The 20,794-nt window shown below is 50.7% G+C and overlaps 1 protein-coding gene across 1 annotated transcript in view; it reads left to right on the top strand.

Moving 5' to 3' along the window:
• SMTN (smoothelin) overlaps positions 1-20,425 on the top strand; it is a 73,066-nt gene extending 52,641 nt beyond the window's left edge. The window contains exons 13-21 of the mRNA XM_060249423.1: positions 5,831-5,989; positions 6,318-6,393; positions 8,585-8,737; positions 9,929-9,991; positions 10,614-10,674; positions 12,273-12,443; positions 13,533-13,656; positions 13,761-13,912; positions 20,198-20,425. Of these exons, the coding sequence (XP_060105406.1) occupies positions 5,831-5,989; positions 6,318-6,393; positions 8,585-8,737; positions 9,929-9,991; positions 10,614-10,674; positions 12,273-12,443; positions 13,533-13,656; positions 13,761-13,912; positions 20,198-20,348 (1,110 nt within the window). The 3' untranslated portion in view covers positions 20,349-20,425. The remainder of the gene's footprint in view (positions 1-5,830; positions 5,990-6,317; positions 6,394-8,584; positions 8,738-9,928; positions 9,992-10,613; positions 10,675-12,272; positions 12,444-13,532; positions 13,657-13,760; positions 13,913-20,197) is intronic.
• Positions 20,426-20,794: the final 369 nt, after the last annotated feature.

Below are 20,794 nucleotides of genomic sequence, written 5' to 3'. Positions count from 1 at the left end.
CCTCAGGCCAAAGCAGCCTACCTTGCCAGGCTGACACCATCTGTTGCTTTTTCAGTCCAGGGCAGGCAGCAGGTAGAGGGGGCTTCTTCAGCTGCTGGGGTTTCCTCCTGGCTGGTGAGCTGCATTTTTATTTTTTACCAGCTTGCTGGGTTGCAGATTGTGCGCTTGATAGAGGCCTGTGTGTCTGTTCAGCTGCCTGGGAGTGCCAGTGCCTTCAGAAAGGCCGAGGCACTGTGCTGTCCCCAGGGGGCACCCTTACCCCAGTCCCATTGCTGGTCGAGCTCAGCCCCTGCCTTTCATTGCACTTGGCCAGTGTCCCCCCCACCCCGCCCCCTGACACCTGGCCCAGCTCCATCATTCTGTCTTTGTCACTCTGAAGCCTCCCAAGCTGCTTGCAGCCCTCTTCCTCTGTTTGTGTCCCTTCTGCGATAAGAATAGCCGGTTGGCAACGTAAAGACCCCACTCGCCCCCCTCCTCCGCTCGTGTGGCCAAGTGGCTGCCCAGCCACTGCTATAAAAGACTTTCCGGCTCCTTCCGGGCAGGATCTGTGTGTGTGTGCACATCTCTTACGCCTCCAGGGTTTGCATTACACTTGCAAACTGCTCTCTAGCAGACCCTCTTCCCCCTCCCTCCCGCCCCCTTGGCTTTGTTGTCATGCCGGGGGTTCCTGTTCCCAGCCTGGACCACATGCAGGAGTTAGCGCTGGAAGAGCCCTTACAGCGGGCGCTGCAGGAGATCCGTCAGGAGCTGCAGATCTGGCACCAGGCTGTAGAGCAACGTGTGGAGGAGGCCCTCTGTCTGGTGCGCCCTCTGGCCACCGCTCTCAGCGACCTCCGGGAAGAGACGGCCGCCTTGTGGGCCGAGCAGGTGAAGCTGAGTCAAAATGTGGAGCTGCTCGGGCTCTGCCTGGGGGAGGAGAAGGACCCCAGCACGCTGCTGCTGGAGGCGGAGGATCCATGCGCTCACTTCGCGGGCACCGAGGAGCCTGGGCAACCGGTTGCCCACCCACCTACTTTCTCTAGCACCCGGAGGCATTCGGAGGTGCACCTCTTCCGGAGTGGCAGCTTTGTGAGTCCCCCAGTTCCAGGGCAGCAGAAGGGGAAGGGTGATGGGTTTCAGCATGCAGAAATGGCCCTGCGCCCTGCCTCTCCACGTGTCTTCCTCTTCAGTAGCAAAGGGCTGGCATGGCTTCTTCTTCATAGGGGCTGGAGGATCCTGCTTGATTAGCCGGTGCCACTTGGGCAGAGCTCTGGCATTTGGTGAGATGGGAGCTAGGAAAGGGACCAGGGCCCTTGTGGCTTGGCCTGACAGAAGCCCTGCGTGACCTTAGGAAGGATTATGCACCCAGAAAAGCTGGATTCTTTAATGGTGTTATAGTATTCCATTGATGCTGTGGCAGAGGGAGCTGTACAAGTGACAAAGGAGAAGATGCTCACCTTAGCTATGCTTTTTGTGTGCTGTAAAAACGTCGTGATGCGACGTCATCCCAGGGTCAGAAAAAACTGGTGCTTGCACAGGAGACTGCCTTTACCTGCAAGGCCCTGTCCTTGGATCACTAGGGATTCTCTTAGCTGCTCTGTAGTGCTAGAGGTTTTTAGCAGGTACTGTCCATGCAGCTTCCAAGCCTATCGTCATAGCCAAGAGGTCTGGAAACTTAGCTGAGAGATCTTCTGGTTCCTGAATTCTGCACCTGGTTTTACATTCCAGGTTGCAGTTTTCTGACTTGGCTTCTTTCTTCCTCCTTTCGTCGCAGCTGTTTTGCATGCATGCCTCTCCCGCATTCCTTCTTCCAAAAAAAGGGTATGAATTGATGTTACATAATCAGTATTCCTTTGAGCATGTGCAGAGTGTCCTCCCTTCTACGCTTGGCTTCTGCAGCCTCCCCCCAACTACCTAGGGGGCTGTATAGGGCAGTCAGCAGAGCCGCTATGCATGCCTGAATCCTGGCACCTCTTGGCACCATCACTAGAACTACAGTCCAAGCCCTCTAGAGTGGGGTGAGGCTTTAAAACTAACATAGCTTATGGGATGTTTCTGTATCACTGTGAAAGTTGATGCTGTCCCTGACCACTGGCAAGGCTGCTTGTAGGATTACTTCGGGTTGGCAAAGGGAGGAGGGCAACCCTTTGCCAACCCAAGAGCTGCTGGCAAGAGGCCAGAATGAGGGGAGTGCGCCCATGGCTGTGCCAGCCCTCCCAGGAGATTAGCTACTCCTCTGCATGGGGCTTACAGCTGCCTGCTAGAGTGACAGGTGTGCACGGCCCAGGGGCGGGCTTGTGGCACCTTACCTGGCCCTTCCTCCTCCTCCTCCTTCACCTCCTGCTACTGCATTGTTCTCATACCTCTGGGATGGGAGACGGCTGCCAGGACAGCTGCCTGGGGTCTTCTTACACTGGCTCAGAGTCCAGCCCCCGCAGTCAGTGAGAGCAGCCCTCCCAGCCTGGATTGTTAGGAAGGTTCCTTTTCTGAGTGGCCGAGCTCAGGGATACATCCAAGAATTTGTGCCTGCTGCTAGCAGGCATCTCAGGCTCCTGTTGTTTTGTACTGGGATCAGCCAAGAAGCTTACTGACTCTTACAATGAAGCAGGCCTCGAATAAGCGGGGATGTTCTCTGTGTAGTAGAAGGATGAACAACCATAGCAAGGGAGGAGTTAGCCAAACGGCATGTAGTACACGGCCCATCCTATATGGCTGAAGCTAGATGTTCAATTTGGAGGCTGAGTTTGTCCTCACCTGATGCAAAGGGGTGTGTGGGGGGGGGAGATTGATTTACTTGCAGCAGACAACAGATGTGCCTTTCGGGGGGGGGGGAGGGTCTGAACCTTTCTACTGCCTGCGCCTTCCCTCTGTGACCTCCTTTCCTGCCTAGTTACATGCTTGTTATGGCCTGAGGTGGGACTAGGGATGCCTGGTCTCTTGCTATAAGTAACAGAGCTCCCAGCATCTTCTTCCACTGTCTGCTAATGTCTCAGGCACCAGCAGGAGGAAATTTGGGGGCGGGGGGTGGGTACTAGGGTGCTGTCACTTCTGCTAAAAACAAAAAATGGCGTACTGGACACCCTAGAATTTACAAAGATACTATAGCCTTACCATAGAGTTTTTATGAATCCTAGAGAACCTAATAATGTCACTTCCAGTTTTTACCAGAAATGACACCAACAGGCTGGTGCACCAGGCCCCACCCACCCAGTTGCTCCTGGGGGTTCCCAATTGCGGCCCAGCAACCCTAGGGGGGACAGTAGCAGGTAGGAAAGCAAGTTGCAGGGGGGAAGTAGGAATAGAATAGATGCCCTTTCCCGGTCTGTTCTTTCTTTGTGGCAGTGCTTTTACTTTGGCAGCCTGAATTCTCAGGACTGCTGAATCTGTTGTTGAAAGTATAGCTCCAACCTCTACCTTTTTCTTCATTTTTAAAAAACTTGTCTTTGTCCTTTGCTTTTCCCCCAAAGTCTTTTTCTCAAACAAAACAACAACAATAATAATCCTAAAGTGATTGGCAGTAGTGTTGTTGTCATGATCCACCTTGTGGTTGTGCTAAGCCATCATTTGAAAGACTAGGGCAGGAGAGAGAAAGTCACCCAGAAAGGATCCAGGAGAGTCAGCCGGGGAGTGTGGCCGGGGTGCCCTGGAAGGTCTTGGTTCCTTTTAGCCAGGGGCTGTTAATCTTGGGGATAGCCCTGTGCAGCCAGCAGGCTCTGAATCGTGGCGGTGTCAACAAGACAGTCATCTTAACATTGCGCTTTCCTAATGCCTGGCACCTGAGGCACGCTTCTATTTTAAACCTGGAAAAAAAAATGACTTTGGGGTGTGTAAGCATAATAATAACCTGCCCTTCAGATATAGCCCTCCCCCAGTGTATCTGCATGAGTCATCAATCTGGGCAAGCCTAGACCAGAGCAGCGGGTTGTGCAGAGATGCAGTGGGTGGCCCTCTCTGAGTGCAGTGGCCGCATGACCCAGTCAACCTTGGTGCAGAAGTGCCCGCCTGCGTGCAAATGGTGCCCTCTTGCTGTGCTTGATGTGGGAGAAAGGGTTTGTGAAAGCATCTGAGTGTTCTGCCCCATAGCCTCCAGCTTGCCTCCCCCACATGCCACTGTTGTGTATTTTTGACCTGGCTGGCCTCTCAAGCTGCATTATGTGGGGGTCGTGTTGACAGCAAACTGGCATCAGGTAGCCCTGGCCCCGGGATAGCAATGCCAGGTCTATCCTGATCCCTGATCAGCAAGCTGCTTTCAGATAAGCTCTTTAATCTCTCCTAGAAATCCCCTGACACAGTTTATCGGTAGGCTCCATGCTGCTGCAGGCATCTCTCACTAGGTCCCTGCACAGAAGCAGGGCGGGAATTCTCCTGAAAGCCTGGAGCATCTCATGTTAAATGCAGAATTCAGTGTCCTGAGAATCTTGTCCTTTTTTTTTTTAAAGCCAAGTTTCTAGCCCTTATGGCTGCAGAAGAAGGCGCTTATCCGTGCAGGTGATGCCTGCTGAAATCTCATGTGTGAGTGAGTGCCCCAAGTTGCCCAGTCCCATGACTGGCAAGGCCAGAATAAACTTTCAAAAGTAGTAAAAAAAAAAAAAAAATTGCAACGGTATGCCAAATCAGATGAATTGTGTACATTTCCTTACTGTGCATAAAGTACAGAGTTGAATATTCTTGTTTTACCTTGGTGCAGAATTTTGATTTGTTTTTTAAAGGTAGAAAATGCCCAGCCCTGCATATGGGTAGACCTGCTCCTTTGCCATGCAGTATAACCCTGTGGATATCAGCAAGAGTCCGATAGCATCTGAAAGACTATGTGGTGGAGTATGAGTCACTGCTCATTTTTTAGAACACCATCTGAAGAAGAAGACGTGAGCAGCAACTCACAAAAGCTCATCCCCTGCTACAAACTTTGTTAGTCTTTAAGGTGCTGCTGGACTCTTGCTCTTTTCTGCTGCTACAGAAAGATTAGCACGGCTACCCATCTTGATCTCTCCGTCCCTATGGATATCAATATATTTTTAAGCAAAGCAGGTTTCTAGCTGTCATGTTCGTAGATACAAATTTGCAAAAGCTCTGTTGTTAAGGTGGAGCACCTGTGCCTTGCATGCCTCTTCTCCAAGGATGTCAGTCACTTGACCTCAAGCATCCAAAGGGTCAGACCCACTTAGTCCAGCATTCTTGGCAAGGGTCTGATGGACAAAGTACAGATTACATTTTCTAACAAGTAGGATGCAGGTTTGGGGAACAGCATTTCAAAGCTCTGCAGGGGCCAAAATCTGTTCAGGACTGCAGCATGGGGCAGGGGGGCTGCTTTCACTGCCTTTGCTGTTCCTGTGCGAGAAAATGGCATGGGGAGAGGTAGGAGCCCTTTCTTCCACCATGCCAGGGCCCTGAGCCGAATCTGGCCCTTGTGGACCATCACAGTGTTGTTCCTTGCAGCAGCTGTGGGCCCAACTTTTTAGAAACATGATGTGCCATTTGGTCCTTAGCCAGCAGCAGGCATCTAGTGGGGCATTGGTTATTGTGTCATGCCCTGCCAGTGGGCAGCAGTCTACATTCTGCCCACCCTTGACTGATTGATGTCCCTTTTTACTCCCCTGATGTCTTGCGGGCATTAGATAAGGTGAGGGTGGCAGATCCACAGTACCAGGTAGAGAAAGGATAACGTGCTGCCTTTCAGCAGCGCCGCAGAATCTGCTGTCCTCACCCTGCGCTGTGGTGGGGCCGGCCCTCATCTCCCCTTGTCTTAGCTGTTAGAGAAGCACAGGGGGTAGCAGCCAGGGGGTCCACAGAGCACTTGGGCTAGGTTCTGCAGGGGCTTGGCTTGGCGTATACAGCTGCCATCTTGTTTCAGATGGATGCCGAGCTGCTGGAGCAGCCCCAGGCAGCAGAGCCGGAGTTGTCCAATGGCACGGTGAAGGAGAAGGTCCAGCCTCAGGAGGTTCAGCAGCGAGGTCGGCTGAGCGCTGAAGAGTTGAGCAAAATTGAGGAGGAAGACGTGCTGGATAAGATGGTAGGTTGTGGATGGGGCACCCGGTAGCCACTTGATCCCATGTCGTCGTTTCACACCGGCAAAGTCTGGAAGAGGGTGTGGGTCTGTCGGTGTGGTGAGTGGCTTCCCAACTGCAGGTGTTTGCATTTTATTACTCCATGCTTGTTGATAAGTATACAACCAGCGTGCCTGCAGATGATGAACTGAACCTTATTCTTACACCCCTTTTGCAAGTGATGGGGATCATTTGTGTCGGGGATGGGATGTCTGGAGGGGGGGTGGTATGCAGAGAGAAAAGGATGTGTGTTCTTGTGAGATCACCTCTTACCCTCCAGACCTGTCCTTGCAGCTTGACCAGACCACGGACTTTGAGGAGCGGCGGTTAATCCGAGCAGCTATGCGGGAACTACGCCAGCGGAAGAGAGGTACTCACACAGAGCTGGTGGGTAGGTGGGTGGACAAGTTTAGAACTGGTTACTTAAACCCTGAGATTAGAGAACTGACATTCTAGAAGATCACGCAAGACCACTGAGTCTCAGGGAAGAGGGGCAAGCAGCAAGAAATGGGGCTATGGATGCTGGTTTGAGATTAGATTGTGGGCAGCATTCCCAGAGACAAGTACAGGCGGCTAATGAAGGGGTGTACAAATCTCTGCCCAGCTGTAGTTGGATGCTGTGTTGCACTTCACAGTGGCCTGGTCTGCAGACACTAGCGAGTGAGAAAAGGTTCACCTACTGTTTGCTGCTCACCAATCCTCATCAAAGCAAACCAGGTTGGCTGGTGGTTGCTACTTCTGGCCTGTTACTAACCTGGGCCTGTTTCAGGCAGGTCTTCTTAAAAATCAATTTGGACTCTGTTGTGTTTTGTAGAGTAGGGGTTTTTCCTTTCACTCCTTGTATCAAGGAAAGAGAAATCAAGACAGTACCATGTTGTATGAACACACATCTTGTTCTCTGCCTGCGGAAGCCCCATCTAGTTCTGTTTCTGTGTCTTTCAAAGAAATCCCAAATTATCTAGACTGGAGAGAGTACTAGAAAGCTAGAACCTTGTTTCCAACAACAATAGCACAATTCCTGGGATTCTTAGCTGCCAATAACATATCTCAGGAGTCTCTGTGGTTTGCAGTATGAAACTACACTTTGGGCTGGGACCACATCTCCTCTCCCTCCCACCCTTTTCTTCCTCCCTGGAAGGTAAGACATTGTTGGAACAGCTGCAGAAGTCTAGGTGGGAAGAGGTGACCTTGCAGTGCAGCTGGTTGTGCCTCATTTGGGCCTTGTGCCCTGGAACACTGTCATTTGGGAAAGGCTAATCCCAGCAGAACTGGGGTGGGGTACAACTGAGCAGTGAGCTCTTCTTCCTGCAGCCTTTCTTCAGGGCAAGGGAAATCCTGCACTAAGCGAGTCAAGGCATTGCAATGCAAAGGTGTGTGCAGATTGATGGTTTTTGTGATGAAGGTGTCTTTCCCCTCCTCTTCATTGTCTCATTCTCTGACTTATACTACTTGATTCCAGTACCCAGAAGCACTTCGATTGCTCACAAATACCATTTGCACAGTTTTATACAGACATACAGGTTTCATATTTAAATTCACTTGGATAGTGTTACCGACTCCCTTTTAGGATGAATCCCGCCCGCTAGAAACCTACGGCCAAAGATGTTCATGTCCTATCAATGGAGAGGCTGGGCAGCACAAAACAAAGCAGTGGGGAGTGAACCTCTCTTCCACCATGCTGAAAACCATCACTGTTTGAATCAGGACTCAAATTGTCGGAATGTTGCTGAACTTAACACCTCAGTAGTTAGCAAGTTGACACTCCCAAGGAATTGGGACTGCAGTTCAGGACTGCAGCATGAGTTCTCTGCTTTAATTTGCTATCTTATTCATTTCTTTATGAACATAGCAAGTTTCCTAAGATTCTCCTGAGGTGGTTTTGACTTTGCAAGCAGATGTATGCATAATAAAATCGAAGGAAACAGATCAGTAATCAAGGAATTAGGAGCTGGGGATTCAGATGATCACGTTTTTAACTCTAGGCAGTGACTTAGGTAGGTGCCAAGTGGGACAAGGTTGTCCAAAGAGGCCCAGTTTACAGTTGGATTTTTCACCTGCCATGCACAGAACAAGTTGCAGAAATTCCACTTGCTGATCTGTGGAGTCCAGCATTTTAGATCTCTTTGGCTCACACCCGAGCTTTCAAATTGGACCCTCTAGTTGTCCTTTTGATGCCCATTTGAGCTGCAGCAAGTTCTAGGTGATGTTCTTTAACCTCCATGCCATGATGACTGGGGAAGGCAATGGCAAACCACCCCGTAAAAAGTCTGCTGTGAAAACGTTGTGAAAGCAACGTCACCCCAGAGTCGGAAACGACTGGTGCTTGCACAGGGGACCTTTCCTTTTTCATGAGAAGCTTCAGCTGCCCATTTCCAAATGTTAAAAGGGACGGAATATTTTTCTCCTGGCTGACTGACAACCCTCTTCCCACCATGCCATTGCCATTCATCTCAGCTGAACCTGGGCAAGGCGACTTCCATGCGTGTGAAGGATGCCAGGGGTGCCAGGCAGTGCCCGTATTCCGCAGTGTGCCTGACCCCGGTGGGATGTGCATTTTGCAGAGCAGCGAGAGAAGGAGCGGGACCGGAGGCTGCAGGAATCCAAGACCAAGGGGGCCAGTCACACCACAGAGACCACCACTCGGCAGAGCGCCACGTCGGCCGACGGCTCAGCCGTCAGCATGGTCACCAAGACCCAGCGCCTCATTCAGTCCAGTAAGGAACTGGGCCATGGGAGACCCAGTATGTTTCTTGGTGGGCAGCACTGCTCTCAGCCTGTCTTCTATCCTGCTTCAACTTGGCTTCCAAGCACAAGGTTGCACCATATGGGTCACCTCCTGTTTTACAGCCACTCGTTACCTCGCTCTGCTGCTCCTCTGCCTTGGGAGACATGCTCTCTTCTCTTTCTTTTCTGGAAGGTCTTCCAGTTCTTACTCTTCTCCTGTGCCGGTTCTTCCTTTGCACTGGGAGAGGTGCCCTCCCTCCTCTGTTAGCTGTTCTTCTTTCTGCTCCTGGAGCTCCTTTTCTGCAGAAGGAGCTCCTCTGCCTCCTCTGCACTACCTGGGGAGATAGTGCTCTTGCTGTACTGCCCAGCCTCCCTTTCTTGCTGCTATGCGCCTGCTGCACCTGGAGGTCTACCCAGTGTTCCTCTAGGTGGGCGTTCCGGTTCTCTGTCTCTCTGCCTTTCCGTAGTCGTCTCCTGACAGCCACAGCGGGTGAAGAGCTCCTTGGGTGGCACAGGTGGTTTCTCTCTCATCCCCACAATTCTCCTCCTATTGGCTGCTTTGCCATACCTGCTGGCTCTTGATTGTAGTTGCCGTCTTTCAGCCTTCACCAGATCTTGGTTCTGGGCTTCCCTGCTGCTGCCTTGAGGATGACTGGCAGGGCACAAAGTGTTCAGGGCCCCACTGGAGCAATGAGTCCTGTTAGGGGTCCCTGTTCTATGTGGTATAAATCTGAAAAACGTCATGATGCTTATGCAGCTGGTGGTGGTGGATGCGGGATTCATCCTCAGCCTCTGCTAATTTCTTCCTTCAATCTTAAGGGGGAGAGGACTGGGATAGTTTGGTGGTGGGGCTTCATATGAGCCAGAATTCAGCCTCAGAATCTGTTTCCAGTGCCGTAGCTCAACCTGGGAGTATCAGAACTGAGAATGAAGCAGATGCTTATGAGCATGTGCAGAGTGCATTTCCTTCAATGAGTAGCCACATCTGGGGCTTTGTGGGAAATGCTTTCCAGCGGTAGTATCAGGGTCCAGACAGGCTGGGTGACAACCCCTTTCCCCCACCTCCATTTTACCAATAACTTTGCCACCTGGCATTAATTTTTGGTGTGTATATGTGTGTTGGGAGGGGCATTTCCTAAGTAATGCTTCCTGTATCTCCCTCCCTTCCCTTCCTCTCCCAGATGATGGCAGCAAAAGTTCTCGCATGACAACGATGGAGGCAAGCTTCACAAAGAGATCTGAAAGTAAGAGGCTTTCTTCCCTTTCCTGGGGTTCCTGACCTCCATAGAGGAGGCAGGTACAGGCTGGGATACCAGAATATTGGGGGGGTGGGGGTGGGCACTAAGGATGCCACTGTCAAACATCAGATGGCTAAATGGAGCCGACTGCTTGCTTGGCAGGGAGTAAACATTAACAAAATTTTGCATGTGGGTGACTTGATTGACTGCATTGTTCCATGATGCCCACATGCTTATCCGTCACCCTCTGAGAGCCTTTGCACTCTGTGACCAGAAAGCAATAATGTTGAAATGCTGCCCACATGTTTTGCATGATACCTCTGTATGCAAAAGGTGAGAGGCAGCCTCTTTTCTTTTAAAAGAAAGAATGCTCAGAGGTAGGGCTTGGAGAACATCTCTCAGGCCAGGTGAAACACCTTGTTTGCCTTTCCCCACTGTGTGGTCCCTTGGCCTTTGCAGGGAACTCCTGGTGCTCTTGGGGTCCATGAGAGCACCTGTACATGGTGTGGTGACCTTCTCGGTTTCTGTTCTCTTCCTGCTGCCCTCTGCTGGCCAGGCTTGATGCACAAGGCTTGCTGGCTCCTTTATGTGTGAATCTTTCCCATCTTCCCTTCCCCCCTTCTTGCAGATGGCAACACCTTCGTCCAGACCAAGTCCTTCAGCGCATCCTCCTCCAAGAAAGTGGGCAGGTGAGAACCATCACCTTCTTTCCACTCCAGGACTCTTGCAAGCAGCTGTCTTCATTTTAGCAAGGCGTATGCGGAAGAACTCGGGTCTCCCACCGCACTGATTTTAATAGCACACCATGTCAGCAACCTGCTTTGGGATAACATTGTTTCCAGGCAGAGCCTGGAGTTTTCCTGGAATTACAATTGAATTTCTGACTGCAGAGATCAGCAAATGGCACCCTTGGAAGGTGGGCTTTGTGCCATCACATCCCTGCTGAGTTCCTTCCCCAAACTCTGCCCTCTGATCTCCAGGAATTCCCCAACCAGGAGTTTCAACTCTACTTCCAGTTCATAGTGGTTGCTCCCTAGTCAGATGAGTAATAACACTGAGAGCCAGTGGGGATGTAGTGGTTCCGATTGTCTAACAAGTATCCAGAAGACTTGGGTTTGTGCCATTGAAGCACACTGAGTGGCCTTGGGCCAGTCACACACTCTCAGCCTGACCTACCTCACAGGGTTGTTGTGAAGGTAAAATGGAGGAGAGAAGACTGTTAGCCGCTTTGGGTCTTCATTAGGTGAAAAGATAGGTACAAATGAAGTAAATTAGTACTTTGTTAGAGCTTCCAGTGTTGATAGTGCTGCACACTTTACAACACCCCTGTTAGGTTGGCCACTATTATCGGCATGTATTCAACCACTTTCTCATTTCTCCATCCTGCTGCAGCCCACTGAGCCTGCCCTCCCCCATTTTATTTCCTACAGTCAGCAGACCCTCAGAAACCACACAGGAGGGGAGGTGGAGGTCTGCAATGGGACGGTAAAGATCGTCTCCCCCTCTTTCCCAAGTGGTTTTGCCATTCTGTCGGTGGAACTGTGTGATTGGATTCACTCCATTGTCCTCATATTACAGGGGGGAATTCAGAGTGGGTGATTTACCCAAGCCACCTGCGCAATTTGTAACAGGGGCAAGTTTCAAACCAGGGATCTTCTGGACCGACCACTGTGTGCTTCTGAAACACTGTGTTGTGCTAGCCCTAGGCTGCTGCTGCTGCTCCTCCTCCTCCACTAGGTGCTGCATTTATCTGTATCCGGACTGAACGTTTGGCAGGGAGAGGAGAAGAGAGTAATTGAAAGCTGAGAAAGATTTTGTCTGACCAATTTCGCACTTGGCCTTTAATCCTGGTTTAGCCCTGCCCCCAAGCTGACATTTTACACTAAAATCAGAGAATCATAGAGTCATAGAGTTGGTTTCTCTGATTCTAGTGTAGAATGTCAGTTTGGGCACAGGGCTAAACCAGGATTAAAGGTCTAGTGTGAAACTGGTCTCTTTCTCTCTGTGAGTTTTTCATGTACTTTCCTGTATAGCTTGATGGATCAGTTGCAAGTGTGTCTCTGTGCCTGTTGCTTGGAAAGTGCACTGTGCATGCAGTAAGCCCCTTGAGCTGCATAGCTTAGAAAAGACCACTCTTTGATTGAAACCCATTAAATAGAGTCCCAAATATCAAGTGTTAGGATGGAAACGTTCGTTGGACTCTTGTTGGACCCCTTGCTGCCTTTTCTACTGGGCCAAGCCTTCATGTTGTCCTATTTTGCTTTGTTCCCCTTCCTCTTTCTGCCAGCATCTTTGAGCGAGAGGACGAGAGCCCCGGTCGTGCAAGTAGCTTGGCTGCTCTGGAGCGGCGCCAGGCCGAGAAGAAGAAGGAGTTGATGAAGTCTCAGAGCTTGCCCAAGACTTCGGCTTCACAGGCACGCAAGGCCATGATTGAGAAGCTGGAGAAGGAGGGCGGGAGGTGAGGATCTAGACCACAAATCTGGGGTGGGGCACAGCTGCAGGTGGAAATGGGGAAGGCACAGTGCAAGGAAACGTCTGGTGCAGTGGACTTTCGGTGTCTGAAATTATCCTTTTTCTGCTTTGTGTTCAGGGGAACTTCCAGAAAATTTTCCTGCCCCATATATGTAAATCTAGTTTGTGTTTTTAAGGAGCCCCATGGCACAGAGTGGTAAAGCTGCAGTACTGCAGTCCTAAGCTCTGCTCACAACCTGAGTTCAATCCCAGTGGAAGCTGGGTTCAGTTAGCTGGCTCAAGATTCACTCAGCCTTCCATCCTTCCGAGGTCGGTAAAATGAGTACCCAGCTTGCTGGGGGGGGGGGGGGGAGTGTAGATGACTGGGGAAGGCAATGGCAAACCACCCCATAAAAAAGTCTGCTGTGAAAATATCGTGATATGATGTCACCCCAGAGTCAGAAATAACTGGTACTTGCACAAGAGACTACCTTTAGTATATGTTTATCTATAATTGTTAGGGTTTCTGTGCTGCAAATCAGTTATATTGGATGAGCTAAATGTGGGGTGTGAAGATGGATGAACTCCAGTGCTTGTACATGGTTATTTTCCTTCTTTGTTTCCACTCTTTAATTTTGCTAACATTTATTTCAAAATTCTTTATTTACCTTTATTTTATTTATTTTCTGATTTATGTTTTTCCTGGGAATCTCATGTCACTGATTCAAACTCACGTCTTGTATGTCAGGATCCATACTGAGGCTTCTCTTCCTGTTCTCCACACCCCCTTTAGAAGCAAGGACTTCTCAGTTATTGAAGCAGTGGTATAAGGAGAGGAACAACCCAAGAGCATGTGCCATCTTGCTATTTCTTACCGCTTTTATTTCTTACCTGTTTTCCTTTTCCTCCCAAGTGCAACTGGGAGGCAAACTTCTTGTTCATGGAGTGATCATTTAAGGGAGTTGGTTTGCTAGGAGCTGGGGGAACTTGCCTTTGGGGCCCCATTTGGGCCAGAGAGCACCAGTCTTCTTGGACTTACGTGGTGGGTGACCTAAACAAGTGGTCTGGTTGATGTCCCTGCATATTCTCTCTGCAGCCCGGCCAACCCAGCTGTCTCCCGGGTGGCTGTCCAGCGCTCCGCTAGCTTTGGGGTCCCCAATGCCAACAGCATCAAGCAAATGCTTCTGGACTGGTGCCGTGCCAAGACCCGGGGCTATGAAGTGAGTGTGCTCCTGGGGGGCGAGCCCTCTTGCTCTTCTTTGTCCAGGCACTTCTGTTATCTTGGATAACCTCTTTTTTCTCTCTCCCCCCGCTGCTTTGGTAGCATGTTGACATCCAGAACTTCTCCTCGAGCTGGAGCGACGGCATGGCCTTCTGTGCACTTGTCCACAATTTTTTCCCCGAGGCCTTTGACTATGCGCAGCTCTCGCCACAGGACCGACGGCACAACTTCGAGATGGCCTTCTCGGCAGCAGAGTACGTATCCCTCTGGGACTCCCTGGGAGGCAGGATGCGTTTCCTTCTGCTGACCTGGAGGCTTTCTGACCGAGTGCTCCACTGAACTGCGTAGTGGCAAGGACCTAACCAGGCCCACTTGCCTCGTTCGACAAGGAAGAGAAAGTAGGTCAGGGACAGGGCCGTGGGAAAGCTTGGTGCTTGCAACATGAAAACAATCTGACACCTCCTGCAAAGCATGAATGTTGGATATGTTCCTAAGTTGTACATTAATTTTCCAGTCTTTGTGCGCAAAACAAGGATGGTGGCAATTCTTAGCTCAGGCAATTGCTCTCCATTGTCTACCTTAAGTGCCCTGGGATTTTCCATGGAGAAAGGGGCCAGATAACCATAAGCCATTTCCTTGGTGGCCATAGTTTCATGAAATGCGTGTCCCCAGAAGTGTGCACAAAAGGATGATGGGGTTGGGGAGGGGACGTTGTTTGTGCAACTGTGGAATACAGAATCTCTTTTTCTTCTGGTGTGGGCAACACACAGTTACTTTGGAGTGTTTTGCCTTGATGGGGGGGGTGTTGAATGCTGAGAGTATTTGAGGTGGAAGGGTTGAGAGGGTGGGGGGGGGGGGAGTCTGAAGCACTCGGCAAGAGCTGCACCATGGGGCTTGGGGTGCCATTGCAGCTGGGGATTGGGCAAGAGGTGGAGCCTGGCTTTTTTTTTTTAGCTTGAAGTTTTGTGGCGCTGCACTGGGAGCAGGTCCAGCAGAGACACCTGGAAGAATAATCTGCTGCTTTCTTCTCTCTCCTCTGATGCTTTCTTACCTTTGTCTGTGGGGCAACTGTCCCCCTTTCCTTGAGATGAAAATGAGCAGTGTTGGGCAGACCCTCATTGGCATGTGGAAGGTGGAGCGTACAGAGCGTTTCTGCCTCCCTTTCTATTCCTGCAGCCCCTTCTGACCTCTAGAAATATCATTCCCTGGGATCCTGCTGCCCTGGTTGGGGCAGGATGGAATGAGGAAGGACGTGGGGGTGACATTGCTCCGTCTCCCTATTCCACGATTGCAGACCTGCTTAGGAAAAGGGAGGCAATTTTATCCCTTTGTCCCTCTTCATTTCAGCTCACTGACCCACACAGCTGTTCCTCCGTGTGGATCCCACAGAATGATCTTCGCAGGGTCAGCTGCAGGAGCCAAAGAACAGGAGCAGGGAAACCCTGCTTGCCTTTGGTGCATGGCTAGCTGAACACACGTCACTAAAATTTGAAAGGAGTTGTGGATTTAGCCCCGCCTGCGCTCAGAAAAATAGTGGATGAGTCCAATCCCATGACCAGAGGTGGCAGAGGTGCCCTGCTGGACCTTTCTGGCTTTAGTAGTCATGTGCTGTACATGAGGCAAAGAGGGTGGAAAGGGACACCACTGTAATGTGTTACTTGTGCAATCCCTGCCGTGCAGAGAAACTGTACAATCTACCCCAACTCTGCAAGTGCCTTTGGTGTGGGGTAAGTTGTGATCCAAAGGCATTTTGCCCTGCTTTCCAGCTCCTCCTAGAGCTGGCAGGGCCCTGCAGATGGGCACCGTTATGCAGACAGACAATTTGAAGGTAGCTTTCCCCCCCACTCCATTATAGAACTGGTGGGGCAGGATGGGGGGCATAGGATCCCTTCAAATGCCTTCCTATGACTGCCAGATTTTGCTTTGAAAGAGTCCCACTACACAAGAGGGCTTGCCCACCACTGCTCCATGGAGCCCCTGCCTGGTGGGGGTGGCATATCTTTCCTCTGTGCCTGCAGGGCTTCCCGAGCGCCAGCTGATGAAAGGTCCAGGCTAGACCTGGGAGGGAGGGAGGAGCTGTTTCTCTAGTCTGCAGGGCTGCGTGCGCTGGTGATTCCCGGCTTCCTCTTAGCCTGCCTCTTCCTCCCCTCGGGGAACCTGGTGTGTGGACAATGAGAGCCATTGAACCCTCCCCCTCCTTCCACGTCCTGGACTCCAGGTGCCCTCCTTTGCTGCTTTACTCTCCCTACCGTATCTCCCCTGAACTTCAGGCACCTTGGCTGTGCCGTGGCCCAATTCCAAAGGGAGAAGGAAGGCTTTGTCCACTCTCTATATGCTACCATATAGAAGGCCTCTCCGGGTTGGAATTGGCGTGTGAGCACCGCACCCTCTTGCCCTGCACTGTCCTTTTCTGTCTGTCTGGTCTGTCCTTGCCGTTAGATTTCCCTGCACCTGCCTCTGCCCTTCACGCCCCTCTCCTGTCCCTGGCCTGGCACCACTTCCGTAGTCCAGCCCTGCCCGTCACACTGTATGAGGAATGAGTCCCATTGGCTCCTACCCTCTTTGTTTGCATTGCATGACGGAGAGAGCCGCGCCTGGCATCCCAGAGCATGCATTGCTGTGGGTCTTGACACTGGGAATGTCGATTGGATTTATGTATCTCTTGTGTTTTTCTCTCTCTCGTTCTCTTTTCTGTTTCTCTCTGTCTCCCTCCCCCTCCCCCATCCCATGTGGGCTGTGATCACTGGCTTCCCTCCTCCCTCACAACCCTCCCCCCCCCCCAGGAAGCACGCGGAATGCCCACAGTTGCTGGATGTGGAAGACATGGTCCGGATGCGGGAACCGGATTGGAAGTGTGTGTATACGTACATCCAGGAATTCTATCGCTGCCTGGTCCAGAAGGGGCTGGTAAAAACCAAAAAGTCCTAGTCTCCCCACCTGCGGAGCTATGGTGAGAATCCTTTTCTTTTTTCTCCCTCGCCCCCTTTCCCTGGTCCAAGCACATGTACTCATGCAAGCAGCTGGCCCATTTCTATGCCAGCAGGCACTTAACATCATGTCTGCTCTGCGTCTTTTGTGTGGGCCAGGAGCACGTTGGCTTTGTGCTGGTGTGCCACTGCCTCTGCCCTGAGATGATCTGTGTTGTCATGTGGTGTAGAGGGTCTCTACCAAGCAAGCTTGGAGCAGTTGCTAATGCACCCATGCTTCTAAGGTCTGTGTGCTCGCAGAAGATATTGACAAGTCCCATATCACTTCACACCATACTTATGCTTTAAGGCAATAGTCTTCCATCTTTCCAGAACTAGGGTGCACCTTTAATCCCCCAGGCAGTGTGGGACCTATTTGTTTGTAAGCGTGTGACTTCATAGTCATGTGACAGGAAGAAGGCAAGCCATTGTTATGACATCACTGGTGTTGGGAATTGTGAACAAAAGGTTAGGAGGGTTTGGGACTGGAAATACAAGCTGAGAGCTGGGAGGTGTTCCATAATGAGGAGTGAGCCAAGAGCCAGAGCTGTGGAAGAATTCATTGCTGAGTGACCTTTGTTTTCACTGTCCTGCTGCTTCTCTCCACAAGCATGCATGGAGCGGCAAGAGGCATCGCACATGAATATCCATTCTTCCAAAATTACAAGGGGAAATGTTGGCACTACAGCAGCTAATGACCCTGCAGGTGGGTCTCCACAACCCACCAGAGCATCTCACTGCTGGAAGGCAGTCCCATATTTATTGACTTCTAAAGTGTATGCGGCATGTGACTAGCTGAGCAGGCTCTTAAATCTGACCCTCATTTTGAGGCTTCAGCTGTTTTTGTTTCAGGATGATTAGTACTGCTGTCTGTTCTCAGCAACAGCCTGTGCTCCCAGAATCCTCTGCATCAGCTGACTGAGGTGCAGAGAAAGAAACAGGCCAGGTGATGGAGTGTTTGGGGTGGGATTTTTTTCCCCTTCTCTTCTTTTTGGCTCTGACCGTATATGTCTTGGAGGAACTGAGAGCTTGGAAAATGTGACTCAGTCCCTACTTGTTAATGTCTCTGCGTGTCTCCAGAGCATCTCTGCTTCCTTGGGGCCTCATTCTCCTGGGACGCTGGGTACACAGCATACTAGATGGGCTAAACAATGGCTTTATAAGGGCAGTGTGGCTTGGTCTTGGGGGCTTGCCCAGGTTTTTCCATCACCGAGGCTGCATTGGGCCTCCCAAATGACCTCTCTCCCCTACTTCGCATGGGGTTGACCTGAGGCTAAGCATTGGAAAAGGCACTTGGTTGAAGGAAAAGGGTATGGTAGGGGTCAAGTGGGGGGGAGTCCTTCAAGAATTGGATTTAAAGGGAAGTAAAAATAGGTTTTGGTAGGCTTTGGTGTACAGGTAGACTCCCTCTAGGCATGGAAGGTCTCTTTAGTTATCCTGGATAGCTGCAGATAGATGCATCCTTCCCTTTGGGCTAAATGCACCATGATCAATCAGAGGTGCGGCTTTTGGATGCTCTCCACCCACTTCTGAATTGCTGCAAAATGATGGGGGAGGGAGGGGAAGTTTGCACACTCACAGCATGGAGGGGGGGGTGTTAATGGCCCAGGCCCAGGGAGGGGGGGTGTTAATGTGGTTCACTATCTTTTCTTAGGGACAGTTTCCAGTCAGTTCTTGTTCTGCCGTTGTTCTTTCAAACACTGGGGAGGCTTGAGATTTTTTTTTCCTTTTGAAGAGTCTTGTGATTGATTTCAGATTTGCAGGTTAAAGGCATTAGACAAGTGGCTGCCCCAAGAGGTTAATCTCTAAGGATAAATTCTTCAGTTTAAAAAACAACAACGTTCAGTTGGTTTACCATATTGCTAAGCAACAGCATTCCACATAAACATCTGCCATTACGCATCCGGACAAGGGTGGTTTTTGAAACTCAGCCAACCCCGCCCCCCAACTTCTCTCCCCCATTCAGCTGCGTGTCTGTTTAGGGCTCTCCCAGCCAGAGCCTTGAATGATCGTTTCGTGGTCCGTTTTTGCAGCAATTGACTTTACCACTTACACTTTCCGCCACAATTCCCTGGAAGAAAGCTTTTGGGGTACTTTTCCAGTGTCCTGCAAATACGGTTTGCAAAGAGGCGGATGATAAAAATCTTAATTGAGATGTCACCCTAACCTAGGGCAGGCAGATAATTTTCACACCAGCCTAGGGTGGGGATCAGAACTGGCCATTTTGCAGCTGCTGTTGGTGTCTCATGGGTCCAGAATGTAACACCAGCTTTTTGTGGGTGGGGGGGGGGGGGATGAAAGAGAGATTGTGAAGTCTGCACACCAAGTGCACAGTGACCTCTGTTGGCAACACAGCAGTATTTCAGTGGTGGCAAGAGTACACATTATATGTATAATACTTTTTAAAATGTGTCTCTATTTTAATACCATATAATGAGCAGACTCTTTAATTCACATGTCTTCACAACAGTACTGCAAAGTAGGCTGGGCAGAACCATTTCTCATGTAAGGCTACTCAGTGCACTCTGGCTGAACATGGGTCAGGGTTCACCCAGAGCTATATTACCATTCACCCTACATACTTTTTTCCCTTCACCATGAAGTCACTACTAGGGATGGGCACAAACCAGGAAAATGTGCTCCCACCCACACACCTGCAATCCCTTTAAACAGGGAAGAGAAAGCAGAGGTTTAAAGGGACTCAGAGTCTTTTTAATTCCCTGCTTTCTGCTCCATCCATGTAATAGAGTCCTGTAGCACCTTTAAGACAAACAAATTTTATTGTAGCGTAAGCTTTTGAGAAAAACAGCTCTCTTTGTCGGACAGAGAGCTGCATTTCTCGAAAGCTTATGCAACAATAAAATTTGCGTGTCTTAAAGGCACTACGGGACTTTTACTGTTTTTCAGCAACAGACTAACACAGCTAACTCCTCTATATCTGTGCTCCATCCATGAACCACACAAACTGCTCTGGACGTTCATGAACTTCACATACTTCTGTCCCTGGATCATAAACAGGGCAAAATTCATGACAAATTTTGCTTCATGGTTTTCATTCCCATCCCTAGTTAGAGCTGACTTTCGGTGACCCCAGGGGTTTTCAAGGCAAGTGATGTACAGAGGTGGTCTGCCATTGCCTGCTTTTGCATAGCGACCCTGCTGTTCCTTGGTGGTCTCCCATTCAAGTACTAACTACAGCTGACCCTGCCTAGCATCTGAGACTGGGCTAGCCTGGGCTACCCGAGTCAGGGCATAAATCAGTATTCTTAGAGCTACAAAAAGCCACCATGCAGGGAAGTACCCAGCTCAGAACTAATGCAGCATAAAATGATGGGAGAGACTCAGTGTCTCATTGCCTGAGACTCCAAAAGCAATTTCTGCCCTCCCCACCTCAAATGCTGGTTAATAAGGGCCACTGGGAAATCTACCAGTGAACCACAGTGAAATGAACCAGGAGCCAAGCAAGAGCACAGCAGAACATCCCGGTGGATCGGACTGGCTGCCATTAATGGGACCCTGGGCAGGGGCCGCCTCTCTTTCTTGCCTGGCCTTAACTGTGTTCTCCCTCTGCAGGATGCTTGTGGACTGCGTGCCCTTGGTGGACGTAGAAGACATGATGATCATGGGGAAGCGTCCCGACGCAAAATGCGTGTTCACATACGTGCAGTCCCTCTACAATCACCTGCGGCGCCATGAGCTCCGGATGCGGCAGCAACACTTCTAGCCTTCCTCCTACCCATCTCACCCATCACACACTCCTCCTCCTCCTCCTGGGAGCCACCCTGTGCCCAAAGCACCCAGCCTAGCCTGGTCCCACAGGGAGGGGGCTGCAGGGAACAGAGGACGGCTTGACCTGCCCTGATGTGTTCCTGTAGTCTGCTCCCCCCTCCACACACAGACACTCTGCCTTCAGAGTGGAGGGGGCCAGCAGCAGCAGCCTTCCCGCCCCCTCAGGAGCAGGCCGGGCAGTTGGCAATTCAAGCTAGCTAAAGGGGACCAGCCCAGGCCTACACGGTTCTGAGGAGAACACAAAGGGCTTGGCCTCCCCTCGTTCACACGTGCTTTTTATATTGTTGTTGTTTACCGTAAGTTATTCCTTTTGAAAAGTCTTTTGTGTTGCCTGCATCATGTCCCCTCCCCCTCAGCGTGGCAGAGATGCTCTGCCACAAG

The sequence above is a fragment of the Heteronotia binoei genome, chromosome 11 (assembly GCF_032191835.1).
Source record: "Heteronotia binoei isolate CCM8104 ecotype False Entrance Well chromosome 11, APGP_CSIRO_Hbin_v1, whole genome shotgun sequence".
Classification (NCBI taxonomy): Eukaryota; Metazoa; Chordata; class Lepidosauria; order Squamata; family Gekkonidae; genus Heteronotia; species Heteronotia binoei.
The sequence above is the reverse complement of the archived record's forward strand: the minus strand, read 5'-3'. Positions and strand labels throughout refer to the sequence as shown.